At 47.2% G+C, this 20,005-nt stretch overlaps 3 protein-coding genes across 4 annotated transcripts in view; 1 reads left to right on the top strand and 2 right to left on the bottom strand.

The window, feature by feature from the left end:
* LOC309562733 (uncharacterized protein) overlaps positions 1-20,005 on the top strand; it is an 86,259-nt gene that overhangs the window by 11,358 nt on the left and 54,896 nt on the right. The gene's annotated exons all lie outside the window — the stretch shown is intronic.
* Positions 1-20,005, bottom strand: part of LOC309564386 (uncharacterized protein) — a 114,899-nt gene that overhangs the window by 68,995 nt on the left and 25,899 nt on the right. The window contains exons 5-9 of the mRNA XM_082269013.1: positions 6,895-7,065; positions 6,724-6,849; positions 6,274-6,543; positions 5,771-6,093; positions 739-843 (exon numbers count right to left, since the gene is read on the bottom strand). Coding sequence (XP_082125139.1) covers positions 739-843; positions 5,771-6,093; positions 6,274-6,543; positions 6,724-6,849; positions 6,895-7,065 — 995 coding nt within the window. The remainder of the gene's footprint in view (positions 1-738; positions 844-5,770; positions 6,094-6,273; positions 6,544-6,723; positions 6,850-6,894; positions 7,066-20,005) is intronic.
* LOC309562768 (gastrula zinc finger protein XlCGF48.2-like) lies at positions 10,158-19,325 on the bottom strand. Its single transcript, XM_082267067.1, has 5 exons — positions 19,257-19,325; positions 18,962-19,107; positions 18,559-18,750; positions 17,052-17,121; positions 10,158-11,281 (listed from the first exon to the last, which is right to left on the bottom strand). Exons 2-5 carry the CDS (start codon positions 19,037-19,039, stop codon positions 10,353-10,355), a joined length of 1,269 nt encoding a protein of 422 aa, XP_082123193.1. The 5' UTR covers positions 19,040-19,107; positions 19,257-19,325; the 3' UTR covers positions 10,158-10,352.

Raw genomic sequence — 20,005 nt, 5'->3', positions numbered from 1 at the left:
ACCTCCCAGAATCCTCCTCACCTCTCCGGTCAGGTCTGTGTTTTATTAATAGAGATAAGAGTGATGTCATGTGACCTCCCAGAATCCTCCTCACCTCTCCGGTCAGCTCTGTGTTTTATTAATAGAGATCAGGGGCGTAACTACAGGGGTTGCAGGGGTTGAAATCGCTACCGGGCCCCATGCTCCAGGGGGCCCGGTAGCAAACCAGTGGGTGAACTTCCAGGATCGCAAAGGTCACACTTGCGACCGGACCCTGGCATTGCACCACTGTGGGGAGGCCCCAAGATTGCAGGAAGGGGGCCCACTGCAGAACCTGTGAAAGGACCGTAATAAAAGGCCATGCAACGAGTGTAAAGAGCCCCAGGATTAGTAGGAAGAGCCCTGGGATTGAAGGTAAGGGCCCCGGCCAGGGGTCTGGGGGGCCCTTCATGGTTTCTTGCATCAGGGCCCTGAAGGTTCTAGTTACGCCTCTGATAGAGATAAGAGTGATGTCATGTGACCTCCCAGAATCCTCCTCACCACTCCGGTCAGGTCTGTGTTTTATTAATAGAGATAAGATTGATGTCATGTGACCTCCCAGAATCCTCCTCACCACTCCGGTCAGGTCTGTGTTTTATTAATAGAGATAAGAGTGATGTCATGTGACCTCCCAGAATCCTCCTCACCTCTCCGGTCAGCTCTGTGTTTTATTAATAGAGATAAGAGTGATGTCATGTGACCTCCCAGAATCCTCCTCACCTCTCCGGTCAGCAGGTGGATGATCTCCAGGGTGAGCTGTATTATCCTCTCGGTCATGGGACTTCGCTCCTCCATGCTCATGGGATCGGTGTCACTCTTGCCCCTCTAAGCAATACTGAATATAAGGAAATTCTCTGTGACACTCTTAATATATTACATTACACAGCAGTGAGGTGAATTAAAGTAACAGAAAGACCAAAAGAAAGTGACAACTTACACCTAGATGCCCCAAAAACTTGCAACTATTAGCCACACCCACTTCCTTTCTGATATTTCAGCTTGATAACAGGACTTCCTTGTTTTGCGTTCCACCTGCTTCAGCAACTTCCTGTAGTTTGCGTTCCACCGGCTGCTCCGCTCTACCAATAACTTCGATTGGGCGTTGTTGATGTTGCCATCTTGTGGTAGACTTTGTGAACTGCACGCTTTATCTGTATTGGGTTTCTAGCGAGAACTTCTGCGCCCTCTGGTGTGCAATAGTTGGAACTGCAGGCGACAAACCACACATGACAACAGAGCACTAAAGCCCCGTACACACGATCAGATTATCGAACGATCTGTCGTCCGTTTTTTTGTGGCATGCCAGTCTGATGTGGAAAGTGAAGAGGTTATTTTCATACGAATTTTCCCGTACGACAGAATTCTACTTCAGAAGTGATGTCATGTGTTGGATTGCTTTGTATGTGTTCTTTCGTCTCTGAGCATGCCTAGTCTTGCTCTTAAGATTTTTTTACGTCGAAATCTATACTAATGAGATGAAAATCGGACGTTGTATTACGGACGACAAAAATTTTATAGCCTGCACATCAGGATTTTGTCAGCCGAAAAGTCGGAGTTGGCTGTCGGAAGATCGGCAGATCTGTCGTCGGACGAAATTTCCCTTCAGATTTTCTTATCGTGTGTATGGGCCTTAATAGTGCAAACAGCAGGCTTCTCTTCCGCTTTTTCTTTCAGTTATCTCCCCCCAGAGCTGTAAATATCTGCTGGAATCCCTGATATTTCTGTAATTCCTGTTGCATCCTATCAAACCAGATCTAAGGTGTCGCTGGGAAACTCTGCTAGATGCTAGGGCTGCCCTTCTCAACCTCTTTAACCCACGGAGGAACCCTTGTAATAACTTTCCAGGCTCGGGGAACCCCCCGTTATATAAAGTTTAACTAAAGGGAATTTTGAAACAGACGGATCTCTGTCTGATTGGCTGCATTGAAGGCAAGAGGGGAGATCTGGGGTCTAATAGACCCCAAATCTCTCCATAAAGAGGACCTGCCATGTCACAATTCCTTGTGATGGCAATAAAGTTGATAAAAAATGTTTTTTAAAGAGAGAGTGTAAAAATTGTTTATTAAAAGAAAAAAAAAAAAACAACAGGGGAAAAATACTTCCAGGGGAGGAGTGAAGAAGAATACTGACAGCAGCGGAGACACTTGTTTTCTAGTTGCAGATCCTTCAAAGCAGGAGTTGTCCCTGGGAAATGCAGATGAACAATAACCATATGTTCTGGGAGTGTCTAATTACTTGCGCAATGGCACGCCCCTGACGTCAGCAAATACTGCCAGGGGAGGAGCTTGGAAGAATACTTGGGAAAGTACAGGGGGCGCTTTTTTGGGGTGGCAGACTCTTCAAAACAGATATAATGCAGATAAATAATAACTATATCTTCATTACTTGCGCGATGGCGCGCCCCTACGTCACGCTATCACGCAAATACTTCCAGGGGAGGAGCGCAGGAGAATACTGGGGACAGCAGCAGGGACGCTTGTTTTCTGGGGGGCAGACCCTTCAAAACATGAGTTGTCCCGAGGACATGCAAATGAATAATAACTATATCTTCTAGGAGTGTCTAATTAGTTGCGCGATGGCCCCCCCACGTCGCGCTATCGCGCAAATACTTCCAAGGGAGGAGTGCAGAAGAATACTGGGGACAGCAGCAGGGTTGCTTGTTTTCTGGGGGGCATACCCTTCAAAACATGAGTTGTCCCGGGGAAATGCAAATTAATAATAACCATATCTTTAGGGAGTGTCTAATTATTTGCGCGATGGCGCGCCCCCTACGTCGCGCTATCGAGCAAATACTTCCAGGGGAGGAGTGAAGAAGAATACTGGGGACAGTAGCAGGGACACTTGTTTTCTGGGGGGAAGACCCTTCAAAACATGAATTGTCCCGGGGAAATGCAAATGAATAATAACCATATCTTTAGGGAGTGTCTAATTAATTGCGCGATGGCGCGCCCCCTACGTTGCGCTATTACACAAATACTGCCAGGGGAGGAGCACAGGAGAATACTGGGGACAGCAGAAGGAACATTTGTTTTCTTGGGGCAGACCTTTAAAAGCAGGAGTTGTCCCTGGGAAATGCAGATGAATAATAACCTTATCTTTAGGGAGTGTCTAATTACTTGCATCATGGCGCGCTCCCTACGTCGCGCTATAGCGCAAAAACTTCCAGGGGAAAAGTGGAGAAGAATACTGGGGATAGCAGCAGGAATGCTTGTTTTCTAGTTGCAGATCCTTCAAAGCAGGAGTTTTCACTGGGAAATGCAAATTAATAATAACCATATATTTAGGGAGTGTCTAATTATTTGCGCGACGACGCGCCCCCTACGTTATCACGCAAATACTGCCACGGGAGGAGCACAGTAAAATACTGGGGACAAAGCGGGAAGGCTTGTGTTCTTGGGGCAGACCTTTAAAAGCAGGAGTTGTCCCTGGGAAATGCAAATTAATAATAGCCATATCTTCCAGGAGTGTCTAATTAATTGCGCGATGGCGCGCCCCTACGTTGCATTATCACGCAAATACTGCCAGGGGAGGAGCACAGGAGAATACTGGGGACAGCAGCAGGGACACTTGTTTTCTTTGGGCAGACCTTTAAAAGCAGGAGTTGTCACTGGGAAATGCAGATGAATAATAACCATATCTTTAGGGATTGTCTAATTACTTGCGTCATGGCGCGCCCCCTACGTCGCGCTATAACGCAAATACTTCCAGGGGAGGAGTGAAGAAGAATACTGGGGATAGCAGCAGGGACGCTTGTTTTCTGGGGGGCAGACCCTTCAAAACATGAGTTGTCCCGAGGACATGCAAATGAATAATAACTATATCTTCTAGGAGTGTCTAATTAGTTGCGCGATGGCCCCCCCACGTCGCGCTATCGCGCAAATACTTCCAAGGGAGGAGTGCAGAAGAATACTGGGGACAGCAGCAGGGTTGCTTGTTTTCTGGGGGGCATACCCTTCAAAACATGAGTTGTCCCGGGGAAATGCAAATTAATAATAACCATATCTTTAGGGAGTGTCTAATTATTTGCGCGATGGCGCGCCCCCTACGTCGCGCTATCGAGCAAATACTTCCAGGGGAGGAGTGAAGAAGAATACTGGGGACAGTAGCAGGGACACTTGTTTTCTGGGGGGAAGACCCTTCAAAACATGAATTGTCCCGGGGAAATGCAAATGAATAATAACCATATCTTTAGGGAGTGTCTAATTACTTGCGCGATGGCACGCCCCTACGTTGCGTTATCACGCAAATACTGCCAGGGGAGGAGCACAGGAAAATACTGGGGACAGCAGCGGGGACGCTTGTTTTCTGGGGGGCAGACCCTTTAAAACAGGAGTTATCCCAGGGAAATGCAAATGAATAATAACTACTGTATATCTTCTAGGAGTGTCTAATTAGTTGCACAATGGTGCGCCCCCCCCATGTGACGCTATCGCGCAAATACTTCCAGGGGAGGAGCACAGGAGAATACTGGGGACAGCAGCGGGAAGGCTTGTTTTCTTGGGGCAGACCTTTAAAACAGGAGTTGTCCCTGGGCAATGCAGATGAATAATAACCATATCTTCAGGGAGTGTCGAATTACTTGCGCGATGGCACGCCCCCTACGTCGCGCTATCACGCAAATACTTCCAAGAGAGGAGCACAGGAGAAAACTGACCTATCAGCTTTATTTCTTTGCTATCTGTGAGATTTCCCTGCACTTCCTGTCCCGTAGCTAAAGCAGGAAGTGAGAAGAAATCCCTGCTTAGTAAAGGAATCCATCCCCAGGTCACCAAAACTAGTGACCCCCATTGGAAGATTTCCCCCTTATTCCTGTTCTGAGACAACCCAACTTTCTTTTACTTTCACTTTTGATGATAACAGTAAACAGGACAAATAGAGAGGGTGAACCTCTCTAACGGGGAAACACCACCACCAGCCTCCCTGGCCCCTCCCACCAGCCTCCCCGGCCCCTCCCACCAGCCACGATCTGCCTGCATTGCATAGAGACCTAGTAATGATATCAGCGGGTCGCAAATAAGGTATGTAATAAAAACGGAAAAGGTTTTATTGTAAAATGTCATCGGCATGTGGTTAAGGGGAGAAAGGAGGAGCCAAGGAAGGCAACATATAAGCAGAATAAACGTCAGCTTTATTGGACCTAGTGCAGCTTTGCTCACTAAATATAGCTGCTCATTGCTACAAGTCCTTTACAAGGTATCTGCTGGAAGGACAGAGCACCACCAATTCTTAGATTCGGTGGCTGCATTAGTTTTCTTTCCTTTATTTTCATCTGGTGATCCAGCCAGCAAGTCTGTTGTTTTTCAGCAGAACATGCTCTCCTGCAGTTACATGGATGAGACAAACCATTTACCAGGGATAGGGGTGCTTACAAGGATCAGCTTTTATTTAAGTAAAACCTTTATCCCAAAAGGAAAAAGTAACTGCAGTCTGAATTGGAGTGTGGCTTCAGTTTGTTAGTGTATTTAAATCAGCTACTCCGTCTAACACTCCCCCCCCCCCACACCGGACTGACAATGCTGCCGCCTGCTGTGCACCTTCATCCAGAGTGGGGGTGCTCTAATACAGGGGGTGTGTTACTGGCCAGATTATCAGGTGTAAACAGAGAGGAGGAAAAAAAGAAAAATGATGCAGCCGCCACATCTAATGAATGACTGTCTATTCTTCCCACATTTTATGGATGGAAAGTCTAGTTATTGAAGCTTTAGAGGAGTACAAGGCACCCCGGTGGAAAGTCCTTGACCAAATTCTTTACAGGGTCACCTTGGCTGGTACCCTCCAATCTCTCCATTGTCTTGATAGGGTCACCTTGGATGGTGTCCTCAAAGCTCTCCATCCTCTTCATGGGGTCACCTTGGATGGTGTCCTCAAAGCTCTCCATCCTCTTCATGGGGTCACCTTGGATGGTGTCCTCAAAGCTCTCCATCCTCTTCATGGGGTCACCTTGGATGGTGTCCTCAAAGCTCTCCATCCTCTTCATGGGGTCACCTTGGATGGTGCTCTCAAAGCTCTCCATCCTCTTCATGGGGTCACCTTGGATGGTGCTCTCAAAGCTCTCCATCCTCTTCATGGGGTCACCTTGGATGGTGTCCTAAAAGCACTCCATTCTCTTCATGGGGTCACCTTGGATGGTGTCCTCAAAGCTCTCCATCCTCTTCATGGGGTCACCTTGGATGGTGCTCTCAAAGCTCTGCATCCTCTTCATGGGGTCACCTTGGATGGTGTCCTAAAAGCACTCCATTCTCTTCATGGGGTCACCTTGGATGGTGTCCTCAAAGCTCTCCATCCTTTTCATTGGGAAACCTTGGATGGTGTCCTCAAAGCTCTCCATCCTCTTCATGGGGTCACCTTGGATGGTGTCCTCAAAGCTCTCCATCCTCTTCATGGGGTCACCTTGGATGGTGTCCTCAAAGCTCTCCATCCTCTTCATGGGGTCACCTTGGATGGTGCTCTCAAAGCTCTCCATCCTCTTCATGGGGTCACCTTGGATGGTGCTCTCAAAGCTCTCCATCCTCTTCATGGGGTCACCTTGGATGGTGTCCTAAAAGCACTCCATTCTCTTCATGGGGTCACCTTGGATGGTGTCCTCAAAGCTCTCCATCCTCTTCATGGGGTCACCTTGGATGGTGCTCTCAAAGCTCTGCATCCTCTTCATGGGGTCACCTTGGATGGTGTCCTAAAAGCACTCCATTCTCTTCATGGGGTCACCTTGGATGGTGTCCTCAAAGCTCTCCATCCTCTTCATGGGGTCACCTTGCATGGTGTCCTCAAAGCTCTCCATTCTTTTCAAGGAGTCACCTTGGATGGTGTCCTCAAAGCTCTCCATGGGGTCACCTTGGATGGTGTCCTAAAAGCACTCCATTCTCTTCATGGGGTCACCTTGGATGGTGTCCTCAAAGCTCTCCATCCTTTTCATTGGGAAACCTTGGATGGTGTCCTCAAAGCTCTCCATCCTCTTCATGGGGTCACCTTGCATGGTGTCCTCAAAGCTCTCCATTCTTTTCAAGGAGTCACCTTGGATGGTGTCCTCAAAGCTCTCCATGGGGTCACCTTGGATGGTGTCCTAAAAGCACTCCATTCTCTTTATGGGGTCACCTTGGATGGTGTCCTCAAAGCTCTCCATCCTTTTCATTGGGAAACCTTGGATGGTGTCCTCAAAGCTCTCCATTCTTTTCAAGGAGTCACCTTGGATGGTGCCCTCAAAGCCCCCCACATCCTCTTCATGGGGTCACCTTGGATGGTGTCCTCAAAGCTCTCCATCCTCTTCATGGGGTAACCTTGGCCAGGCCAGTCAAGTTCCTACACCCCAAACTTACTCATCTATGTCTTTATGGACCTTGCTTTGTGCACTGGTGCGCAGTCATGTTGGAACAGGAAGGGGCCATCCCCAAACTGTTCCTACAAGGTTGGGAGCATAAAATTGTCCAAAATGTCTTGGTATGCTGACGCCTTAAGAGTTCCCTTCACTGGAACTAAGGGGCCAAACCCAACCCCTGAAAAACAACCCCACACCATAAACCCCCCTCCACCAAATGATTTGGACCAGTGCACAAACAAGGTCCATAAAGACATGGATAAGCGAGTTTGGGGTGGAGGAACTTGACTGGCCTGCACAGAGTCCTGACCTCAACCCGATAGAACACCTTTGGGATGAATTAGAGTGGAGACTGTGACCCAGGCCTTCTTGTCTCTACATTAGTGCCTCAGTCCACCCCATGTCTTTATGGACCTTGCTTTGTGCATCGGTGCGCAGCCATGTTTGAACAGGAAGGGGCCATCCCCAAACTGTTCCCACAAAATTGGGAGCATGAAACCTTGTGGACAGCCTTCCCAGAAGAGTTGAAGCTGTTATAGCTGCAAAGGAAGGGCCAACTCAATATTGAACCCTATGGACTAAGACTGGGATGCCATTAAAGTTCATGTGCGTGTAAAGGCAGGCGTCCCAATACTTTTGGTAATATAGTGTATGTGGCATAGAACAGAAAGACAAGTGGAAACTCACATGATAACAAATGTGCTCATCATGAAATACATGGGACTTAGCCAGGGGGCTTCTGGAGAGACGGAGAATCTGGATACAGCTCCAGCAGGCAGACAGATGTTAAAGAGGAGCTCCAGTCTCCCACCAAAAAAAATTGCTGCACTTCGTTGGTGCCCCCTGCTGTCTTTTTAGCTTGTTTCAGGTCCTTGACATCTGCGTGCCTGCTGGAGATGTATCCAGATTTTGAATGTATTGCCTACTACACTTAGATTGCGCACTCTGCCTCTTTCGATCTCAAGTGGTTGGGAGCCCATCCTAATTGGTGATAGCTTGGTCACAGTCCTAGGGGGCGCCGAGTGAGAGCACTCCCAGCACAGAACTACTGTATGCATATAAAGTATCTCACAGAAGTTAGTACACCCCTCACATTTTTGTAAATATTTTATTATATCTTTTCATGTGACAACACTGAAGAAATGACACTTTGCTACAATGTAAAGTAGTGAGTGTACAGCTTTTATAACAGTGTAAATTTGCTGTCCCCTCAAAATAACTCAACACACAGCCATTAATGTCTAAACCTCTGACAACAAAAGTAAGTACACCCCCTAAGTGACAATGTCCAAATTGCGCCCAATTAGCCATTTTCCCTCCCCGGTGTCATGTGACTCGTTAGTGTTACAAGGTCTCAGGTGTGAATGGGGAGCAGGAGTGTTAAATTTGGTGTTATCGCTCTCACTCTCTCATACTGGTCACTGGAAGTTCAACATGGAACCTCATGGCAAAGAACTCTCTGAGAATCTGAAAAAAAGAATTGTTGCTCTACATAAAGATGGCCTAGGCTATAAGAAGATTGCCAAGACCCTGAAACTGAGCTGCAGCATGGTGGCCAAGAACATACAGCGGTTTAACAGGACAGGTTCCACTCAGAACAGGCCTCTCCATGGTCGACCAAAGAAGTTGTGTGCTTGTGCTTGGCGTCCTATCCAGAGATTGTCTTTGGAAAATAGATGTATGAGTGCTGCCAGCATTGCTGAAGGGTTGGGGGGTCAGCCTATCAGTGCTCAGACCATACGCCGCACACTGCATCAAATTGGTCTGCATGGCTGTCATCCCAGAAGGAAGCCTCTTCTAAAGATGATGCACAAGAAAGCCCGCAAACAGTTTGCTGAAGACAAGCAGACTAAGGACATGGATTACTGGAACCATCTCCTGTGGTCTGATGAGACCAAGATAAACTTATTTGGTTCAGATGATGTGAAGCGTGTGTGGCGGCAACCAGGTGAGGAGTACAAAGACAAGTGTGTCTTGCCTAAAGTCAAGCATGGTGGTGGGAATGTCATGGTCTGGGGCTGCATGAGTGCTGCCGGCACTGGGGAGCTACAGTTCATTGAGGGAACCATGAATGCCAACATGTACTGTCACATACTGAAGCAGAGCATGATCCCCTCCCTTTGGGGGCTGGGCCACAGGGCAGTATTCCAACATAACGACGCCAAACACACCTCCAAGACGACCACTGCCTTGCTAAAGAAGCTGAGGGTAAAGGTGATGGACTGGCCAAGCATGTCTCCAGACCTAAACCCTATTGAGCATCTGTGGGGCATCCTCAAACGGAAGGTGGAGGAGCGCAAGGTCATTAACATCCACCAGCTCCGTGATGTGGTCATGGAGAAGTGGAAGAGGACTCCAGTGGCAACCTGTGAAGCTCTGGTGAACTCCATGCCCAAGAGGGTTAAGGCAGTGCTGGAAAATAATGGTGGCCACACAAAATATTGACACTTTGGGCCCAATTTGGACATTGTCACTTAGGGGTGTACTCACTTTTGTTGGACATTAATGGCTGTGTGTTGAGTTATTTTGAGGGGACAGCAAATTTACACTGTTATACAAGCTGTACACTCACTACTTTACATTGTAGCAAAGTGTCATTTCTTCAGTGTTGTCACATGAAAAGATAGAATAGCACAGCGTTAAAGCCCAGCAACATGCTGCCTAGGGCTGGTGGCAAGTGGTCGAAGAGGGGTCCTACCAAACAGCAGAATGTGAGTATCAATAGGTTTTCAGTGTTTCTAGGTGTAGGAAAAGATTTGAGCTCCTTCCAGGTTGCAGTGCTCAGGTCTGTGCAGCCAGGACCAAGCATGACCACATAACGGAGGACATCCTTCCCACTATTCGGTGTTCCTAAAGAGAACCTCCCACTTTTCCATCGATGGGCCAAGTAACTGCGTCTCTTTAAGGCAGCCAACAAAGGGAGGAGGAGGTAGGAACGTTGTTAGAACTTTTGATCTTTTATCGACTTATCTTATAAATACGATATAAAGTTTCTACTGGGAACGTAAAAAAAAATAAAAAATCAGCACTGCGTCTCTCGGCTGGTGTGTGAGGAGTGTCCTCTCTGGTGTAACCGGAGGTGGGAGCTGCTGGTAAAGCACTTCCCGCAGTCGGGACAAGAATAAGGCCGCTCCCCGGTGTGAGTTCGCTGGTGGCAGATCAACCCTGACTTCTGAGTGAAGGACTTCCCACACTCTGCGCACAGGTACGGCTTCTCTCCCGAGTGGATCCTCTGGTGGACGGTCAGGTTGGTCCTCTTGGTGAAGCTCTTCCCGCACTCGGAACAAGGGTAAGGCCGTAAGCCGGTGTGGGTCTGCTGGTGGCTGATCAGCACCGACTTCTGATTGAAGGACTTCCCGCACTCCGAGCACACGTACGGCTTCTCTCCGGAGTGGATCCGCTGGTGGACGGTCAGGTTCGTGCTTTTGGAAAAGCTTTTCTGGCACTCGGCACACCTGAAGGTCTTAGACTCAGCGCCCGGTGATGGTGGTTGGGATAAAGCGGCTGGTTGAGCATTACTTTCATGTCCATCCCTAGGGGGATCTCCCGTTTCTTCTTGGCGTTGAGTCCATATAGTGGAGTCCATGTGCCTATTCCTCTCTGAAGGGTGCCCTTCGTCTTCCGAAAAGGACTCCTCTTTAATACGAAAGGCTATAAAGTCCATCCCAAGATCTTCACTGCCAGATTCCTCTTTGATACAAATGTGTCTCTCGGTGTCGAAGATACTTCTGTTTTGTGGTGAGTCCTCCCTAATCTTAGCCGGTAGTTTTAGATTTCTATGGGTCCAACAGTCCCCGTCCAAAAGGTCTTCCTTGGAGTGAGACTCTTCCTTAACGCTGTCCATCACTATATTAACTCCTCCGTCCAAGAAAGCCTCTTCTTCATTGGAGTCTGTGTTCTCCTTTATAGCTTCCGAGGTCTGTGACGATTCCGTTCTATTGGATGAGTCTTCTGGAAAAAGAAAACAATTTGGATTTATTTAGATTGCTCCTCACAGGCACAATGTCACGTATTACTTATGACATAGCCCGTCTCATGTGGCCTTTCATAGGGAGTCTCCAGCCATTTCACTGATATAAAGAAGTAATTTCACCAAACAAATCTTCTGTTCCTCCTGTCCTCCGGGAACAAAGTGCAATTCGTCCCGTTTTGATAGGCAGTGTGGAGGCTGAGCTAGCGCTCCCCATGCCTCCATCGCTGTGCGACCATGCTGCTACAGTACCCGGGGGCACAAAGTGTATGCAGTACTAGAGCTAGCATGGTCGACAGCACCCCCCAACCACAACCTGCATCCCTCCATCGCTGTGCGACCATGCTGCTACAGTACCCGGGGGCACAAAGTGTATGCAGTACTAGAGCTAGCATGGTCGACAGCACCCCCCAACCACAACCTGCATCCCTCCATCGCTGTGCGACCATGCTGCTACAGTACCCGGGGGCACAAAGTGTATGCAGTACTAGAGCTAGCATGGTCGACAGCACCCCCCACCCCCCCACAACCTGCATCCCTCCATCGCTGTGCGACCATGCTGCTGGGAACGAACAAACAGGGGAAGGAGTTTCAGCAGGCACATCAACTGATCCTACAGTACTCGAGGGCACAAAGTGTATATAGCACTAGGGGTAGCATGGTCGACAGACCCCCCACAACCTGCATCCCTCCATCGCTGTGCGACCATGCTGCTATAGTACCCCAGGGAACAAAGTGTATGCAGTACTAGAGGTAGCATGGTTGACAGCACCCCCCCACCCCCCTACAACCTGCATCCCTCCATCCCTGTGCGACCATGCTGCTACAGTACCCGGGGGCACAAAGTGTATGCAGCACTGGAGGTAGCATGGTCGACAGCACCCCCCCATCCTGCATCCCTCCATCACTGTGCGACCATGCTGCTACAGTACTCCAGGGAACAAAGTGTATGCAGCACTAGAGCTAGCATGGTCCACAGTGCACCACCTTCCCCCCCAATACACTGAATGGCAGGCATGCTAACAGCAGAGAGGCAGAAGCGACTGAGCACTGCCTGTGCGCCACACCCATACACCATCTGTTGACTAGATCAGTGCTGATAATGTCAGAACTCCTGCAGGTTCCCCCTAGATGCGCAACACAGCTCTGCTTGAACTACTAAATAGGAACAGCAACAAATTGGGTTGCTGGCAGGGGAGGAGCTGACAAGAAGTAATAGCAAAGATAAAGAATTGATTTACTGCTAGATCATTCAGTGTTTTTTTTTTTGCCAATCAGACAAATGCGTTTTTACATAATGTAGACTGTACCATCACGTTGGATCTCATTGCTCATGAGACTTCTTTAATGCACAAACATATATATATACAATAAGGGAACACGATCAGCCGAATGTGGAACTTCAGCCAAAAATAGACAAGCCAAAGATAGACTAGGTAAGTGAAAGAAGCTCAATCATTTTTGTTATTGTTGGCTATGGATCAGGACAGGGTGTGAGAGGTGTATATCCTGGGTGTGAGAGGTGTATATACTGGGTGTGAGAGGTGTATATCCTGGGTGTCAGAGGTGTATATCCTGGGTGTGAGAGGTGTATATACTGGGTGTGAGAGGTGTATATACTGGGTGTGAGAGGTGTATATACTGGGTGTGAGAGGTGTATATACTGGGTGTGAGAGGTGTATATCCTGGGTGTCAGTGGTGTATATACTGGGTGTCAGAGGTGTATATACTGGGAGTGAGAGGTGTATATCCTGGGAGTGAGAGGTGTATATCCTGGGTGTGAGAGGTGTATATACTGGGTGTCAGAGGTGTATATACTGGGAGTGAGAGGTGTATATCCTGGGAGTGAGAGGTGTATATCCTGGGAGTGAGAGGTGTATATCCTGGGTGTGAGAGGTGTATATACTGGGTATGGGAGGTGTATATACTGGGTGTGAGAGGTGTATATACTGGGAGTGAGAGGTGTATATCCTGGGTGTCAGAGGTGTATATCCTGGGTGTCAGAGGTGTATATCCTGGGTGTGAGAGGTGTATATCCTGGGTGTGAGAGGTGTATATACTGGGTGTGAGAGGTGTATATCCTGGGTGTGAGAGGTGTATATACTGGGTGTCAGCGGTGTATATACTGGGTGTCAGCGGTGTATATCCTGGGTGTGAGAGGTGTATATACTGGGTGTGAGAGGTGTATATCCTGGGTGTCAGAGGTGTATAGCCTGGGTGTCAGAGGTGTATATCCTGGGTGTGAGAGGTGTATATCCTGGGTGTGAGAGGTGTATATCCTGGGTGTGAGAAGTGTATATCCTGGGTGTGAGAGGTGTATATCCTGGGTGTGAGAGGTGTATATCCTGGGTGTGAGAGGTGTATATACTGGGTGTGAGAGGTGTATATCCTGGGTGTCAGAGGTGTATATACTGGGTGTGAGAGGTGTATATACTGGGTGTGAGAGGTGTATATCCTGGGTGTCAGAGGTGTATATCCTGGGTGTGAGAGGTGTATATCCTGGGTGTGAGAGGTGTATATCCTGGGTGTGAGAGGTGTATATCCTGGGTGTGAGAGGTGTATATCCTGGGTGTGAGAGGTGTATATCCTGGGTGTGAGAGGTGTATGTCCTGGGTGTGAGAGGTGTATATCCTGGGTGTGAGAGGTGTATATACTGGGTGTGAGAGGTGTATATCCTGGGTGTGAGAGGTGTATATACTGGGTGTGAGAGGTGTATATCCTGGGTGTCAGAGGTGTATATCCTGGGTGTGAGAGGTGTATATACTGGGTGTGAGAGGTGTATATCCTGGGTGTGAGAGGTGTATATCCTGGGTGTGAGAGGTGTATATACTGGGAGTGAGAGGTGTATATACTGGGTGTGAGAGGTGTATATACTGGGTGTGAGAGGTGTATATACTGGGTGTGAGAGGTGTATATACTGGGTGTGAGAGGTGTATATCCTGGGTGTCAGAGGTGTATATCCTGGGTGTGAGAGGTGTATATACTGGGTGTGAGAGGTGTATATCCTGGGTGTGAGAGGTGTATATCCTGGGTGTGAGAGGTGTATATACTGGGTGTGAGAGGTGTATATCCTGGGTGTGAGAGGTGTATATCCTGGGTGTGAGAGGTGTATATACTGGGAGTGAGAGGTGTATATACTGGGTGTGAGAGGTGTATATACTGGGAGTGAGAGGTGTATATACTGGGTGTGAGAGGTGTATATACTGGGTGTGAGAGGTGTATATACTGGGTGTGAGAGGTGTATATCCTGGGTGTGAGAGGTGTATATACTGGGAGTGAGAGGTGTATATACTGGGAGTGAAGGCTTTTCCCCCCCTAAAGTCGGTGGAATCCAACAATAAGAAATATAGACCTTTACCACAGTACCACATTGTATGGCAACCCCAGCAAACTTCACTAAGGCCTAACTTTTATTATATAGTATATGCACTAAAATCTTTATTCAATAGCTGTGTCATGCCGTCTTTTTTGTGTACAAACTATTACTAGTTCCAAAGAGACCAATATGTGATATCTGTGGTCTGTCCACACCTAAATGTAGCTTCTCTATTGTTAAATGGAACCGTATCGGCCTACTATTGTTTGATCTATGCTAACACCTAGTGGCGGTTTTGGGTCACTACACCTTATTACTTATGTGATTTGGTATCTCCCTCTGTCCTCCCCTCCTGTTTAATACGAGCCAATTCAGTCTAGGCTAGACCCTCCCTGTTTCTTCCAAGTTCCATCAATCAGTGTTAGCACTTTGCAGAGACAGGGCTTAGGATAGTCATTGTTTTCTGTTAAAGAAATTATGAATGGTTCATAATTATTATAAGTGTTATAATCATTTAAGTATACATATATAGAGTATATCTAGAAACTGCATTTCTTCAGCAGATTCTGCTAAGAATTTAAACAGTGGCTACTGCATATCCTGCCATATGTTTTTTGTTAAAATCCTTACATTACACTATATTGCATGGTTCGTATATCCTGTCCAGATGTTTCAGAATACAATAGACTACTGTTCAACCCCCCCCTTTCCTTAGGATATATTAAAGGCTGTCAATCATTGTCCAAAGGAAGGAGGGGGTTTCAATTTTAACGGTGTCCAATATGTATATAAGGATAGGAGCCATGTATGCAAACCAGACGGGTTATAGAAGCTCACAGAAGTATGTCGATATAACCTCTCTCCTCGTATACGAGTATTAACCACTTAAGCCCCGGAAGATTTTACCCCCTTCCTGACCAGGGGGTATTTTGCGATTCGGCACTGCGTGACTTTAACGGACAATTGCGCGGTCGTGCGACGCTGTACCTAAACGAATTTGACGTCCTTTTTTTCCCACAAACAGAGCTTTCTTTTGGTGGTATTTGATCACCTGTGCGATTTTTTGATCACGCGCTATAAACAAAAAAAGAGCGTCAATTTTTCAAAAATAACAATATTTTTCACATTTTTTTATATGAAATTCCCCCAAAAAAAAAAGTAAAAATCAAAATTTTTTTAAAATTTTCGGCCAATTTGTTTTATGCTACCTATGTTTGGTAAAAAAAATCGCAAAAAGCGTATTTTGATTGGTTTGCGCAAAAGTTATCGCGTTTACTAACAAAGGGAAAGATTTTTGTCATTTTTGTTGTTTTTTTTTTTAACGCGTAATGGCGGCGATCTGCGATTTTTTTTGCGGTACTGCGACATTGGGGCGGACAGATCGGACCCTTGACTGACATTTGTGACACTTTTGGGGTTACCAGTGACATTTCTACAGTAATCAGTGCTATATATATGCACTGTTACTGTAAAAATACACTGGTTGTGAAGGGGTTAACTTTATTTGGAAGGGAGGGGCTGTGTGTGTCCCTAGGGGCGTGCTTTCTACTGTGATTGGCTGTGGCTTGAGCTGTAAGGACACTGATCAACGGATCTACATACTAGATCCGTGTGATCAGTGTCTTTACAGCGAGGAGAATGACAGGCAGCTTGTTTACACAAGCTGCCTGACATTCTCCCTCTCCCCCGCCGATCGCCGAGTGACCGGCGGACATCGGGTCCGCTGGTCACACGCGCGGGGGGGTCCGTGACCACGCGGGAGCGGGAGCGCGCCTCCGGGGCGCGCGCTCGCTCCCTAGACCCTCACAAGCTAGTGACGTAGCCCTACGTCACTTTGCCTGTGAGGGGCTGACTGCCGACGTAGATCGGCGTTAGGCAGTCGGCAAGTGGTTAAATGAATTCTTCTTTGAATCAGCTTGTGGTCTAAAGGTAAATTCCTTGACATTTTCTTACACTTCTAAAGACTGGGAAAAAAACATCTTCTATACTGCATTTAGCTAAAGTAAAATTGTGTTGGATTCAACTTCTGTGTCTTATTGAAGAGTAAAGCTGCCTGTGGATGGTGCCAAGTCAGCAGGATGACCATAGTATCCGTACAGACCGAGTCTAAAAAGATATGTCAATGCACAAAGCGGCATTTAGAACAGAACACAGGTAGCTAAAAAGATCCTTGTCAGTGGATACTTATCTGAGAGGCAGTAGTTGCTCATTACTCAAGAAATATCTAGTGACCTCTGGAGGAACCCTGTGTCACGCCATTGGTCTTTTTATTTATTTTGTCACTGGTTAACCTTTGCCTTGTATTGTTCTTACATCACTCGATCTTCAGGTTCTATCCCTATTTATTTACATAAACTTTTCTCTCTCTATATACTACCATCTACTGTCCGAGGTCCCTCCCTGAATAATGAGAACTAAATAAAATGGTATCATACCTGCCTGGAGGTTCTGGAGATTCTCCATCATGATATCCTGCTGGAGACGCTTGGCTTCTCTTAAAACCCCCTGAAAATAAAATAAAAGACACATAGCAGTGAAGGCCAACCTTGGCACCCAAGACAGGGCCGTCTTTAACCACTTAAGCCCCGGGAATATTTTACCCCCTTCCTGACCAGGGCCTATTTTGCGATTTAGCACTGCGTGAATTTAACGGACAATTGCGCGGTCGTGCGACGCTGTACCTAAACGAATTTGACATCCTTTTTTTCCCACAAACAGAGCTTTCTTTTGGTGGTATTTGATCACCTGTGCGATTTTTTGATCATGCGCTATAAACAAAAGAAGAGCGTCAATTTTGCAAAAATAACAATATTTTTCACATTTTTTTATATGAAATTCCCAAAAAAAAAATGTAAAAATCAAAATTTTTTAACATTTTCGGCCAATTTATTTTATGCTACCTATGTTTTGTAAAAAAAAAAAAAAAAAATCGCAAAAAGCGTATTTTGATTGGTTTGCGCAAAAGTTATCGCGTTTACTAAGGGAAAGATTTTTGTCATTTTTGGTGTTTTTTTTTTTACGCGTAATGGCGGCGATCTGCGATTTTTTTTGCGGGACTGCGACATTGCGGCGGACAGATCGGACCCTTGACTGACATTTTTGGGATTACCAGTGACATTACTACAGTAATCAGTGCTATACATATGCACTGTTACTGTAAAAATGACACTGGTAGTGAAGGGGTTAACTTTTTTGAGAGGGAGGGGCTATGTGTGTCCCTAGGGGCGTGATTCTAACTGTGATTGGCTGTGGCTTGAGGTGTACGAACAGTGATCAACGGTCCTACATAGTAGAACCCTATGATCACTATTCCTACACAGGGGAGAATGACAGGCGGCTTGTTTACATTAGCGGCCTGCCTTTCTCCTGCTCTAACGGACGATCGCGAGTGACCGGCGGACATTGGGTCCGCCGGGCACATGCGCAGGGGGTCCGTGACCGCGCGGGAGCGCGCTTCCGGCGGTGCGCGCTCGCACCCTAGACCCTCACAGGCTAGCAACGTAGCCCTACGTCGCTTTGCCTGTGAGGGGCTGACCGCCGACGTAAATAGTCGTGCGGCGGTCGGCAAGTGGTTAATATTGATTGGACCCTGGGCAAAAATGTTCTTGGGCCCTCTTGAATCCACTTATCAGCTATTTGGGGGCTCAAGGGGCAGCTGCTGTGGGCCCCACAACAATGACTAGACCCGGGGCAGCTGCCCCTTTTGCCCCGTGTTAAAGACAGCCCTGACCCCAGATATTTTGGAACTACATTTCCCGTGATGCTCATGCACTCTGCAGTGTAGGTAAGCATCATGGGAAATGTAGTTCCAAAACATCCGGGGTGCCAAGGTTCCCCATCACTGCCTTATAGGAACCTGACACACACAATGATACAGTCACCATCCAGACACATCCCTTGTCTGTTACTGGATAATGTCCCAGAATTCCCGGCACCGCTTACCTTTCCTGTCAGCAGCTCAATGATCTTCTGGGTGACTTCTAGAATCTTCTTGTTGTTGGTTCTCTCGGTTGTCAGGGAGGCAGGTGGGGGTCCTTTGATGAGACTCTGGGTTCTGCTCCATCCTCTGGACATCGTTGGATACATTCCTTGTAAGAGACCCTCAATAGATGCCATCTTCACCGCTGCATACTTCTATACAAGAGAAAACCCAGAAAATGAGTTACAGAGGTCATGTGACCTCCCAGAATCCTCCTCACCTCTCCGGTCAGGTCTGGATTTTATTAATAGAGATAAGAGTGATGTCATGTGACCTCCCAGAATCCTCCTCACCTCTCCGGTCAGGTCTGTGTTTTATTAATAGAGATAAGAGTGATGTCATGTGACCTCCCAGAATCCTCCTCACCTCTCCGGTCAGCAGGTAGATGATCTCCAGGGTGAGGTCTAAGATGGTCTCGGTCATGTGACCCCGGTCCTCCTCCATCCTCTGCGCTTTTTGTCGTCTACAGCCCTGGCTCCTTGGTGCTCACTCCTTTATATTATGTTGGCAATCTAGAAAATAATAAGAATAAATGAATGGATCTCTGGGGTGTTCAGCTGATATCACATTTGTGTCCCCATACATCCAATACCACAATAAAATGATAATAAATTTCCCCCAGGCTGTGCAATATATAAAATACAAGACATACAGAACACACTCCCACTTCCTCACAGTCAGTTAGCTGCTATTTACTCTCCAGTCCCCCCAACTCCAGAATTAGCTCTACCCACTTCCGCTTGTGTTCCAACACTCTTCCGGGTTGTGCGTTCCACCCGCTGGATTGCGTTTCACACGTTCAATGTTGTTGTTCTGCGCTGCCATCTAGCGGTGAACTTTGTAAACTGCACGCTGTTTCTCTATCAGGATTCTAGCGAGGACTCGGTCGCCCTCTGGTGTCCATTGCGTGGGAACTGCAGGTGATCATCCACACATTTGTCATAGAGCACTAATTACACCCTCTCCAGGGTTCTTCCTCTTCCCATTTATGTCCATCCCTAAAGCTGAATAAATCTAAGGGAGACACAGATTTTAACACAACAAAAAGAAAAGTATAAGAGCACTAAGTCACAGCACATCGCTCCTGAGCAGGCATGTATTTACAGGCAAAGTCCACTATATACACAAATATACTACATGCAGATACACACACACCGGCCACTTTATTAGGTACACCCGTTCAGTTGCTTGGCAACATAAATTGCTCATCAGCCAATCACATGGCAGCAACTCAATGCATTAAGGCATCTAGACATGGTGAAGACGACTTGCTGAAGTTCAAACTGAGCATCAGAATGGGGAAGAATGGGGATTTAGGTGACTTTGAACGTGGCAAGGTTGTTGGTGCCAGACGGGCTGGTCTGAGTATTTCTGGGATTGTCACACACAACCATCACTCGGGTTTACAGA

This window comes from Pelophylax lessonae (genome assembly GCF_965119305.1).
Source record: "Pelophylax lessonae genome assembly, chromosome: 9".
Classification (NCBI taxonomy): domain Eukaryota; kingdom Metazoa; phylum Chordata; class Amphibia; order Anura; family Ranidae; genus Pelophylax; species Pelophylax lessonae.
Note: the sequence above shows the minus strand (reverse complement) of the source record. Positions and strands in the feature narration are given on the sequence as shown.

Coding starts and splice junctions, on each gene's coding strand:
- LOC309562768 (XM_082267067.1), bottom strand. CDS start 19,039: ATGGAGGAGGACCGGGGTCACATGACCGAGACCATCTTAGACCTCACC. Junction 18,751..18,961: donor TCTACCTGCTGACCGGAGAG/GTGAGGAGGATT, acceptor TCTCTTGTATAG/AAGTATGCAGCGGTGAAGAT. Junction 11,282..17,051: donor TCTCCAGAACCTCCAGGCAG/GTATGATACCAT, acceptor TTCTTTTTCCAG/AAGACTCATCCAATAGAACG.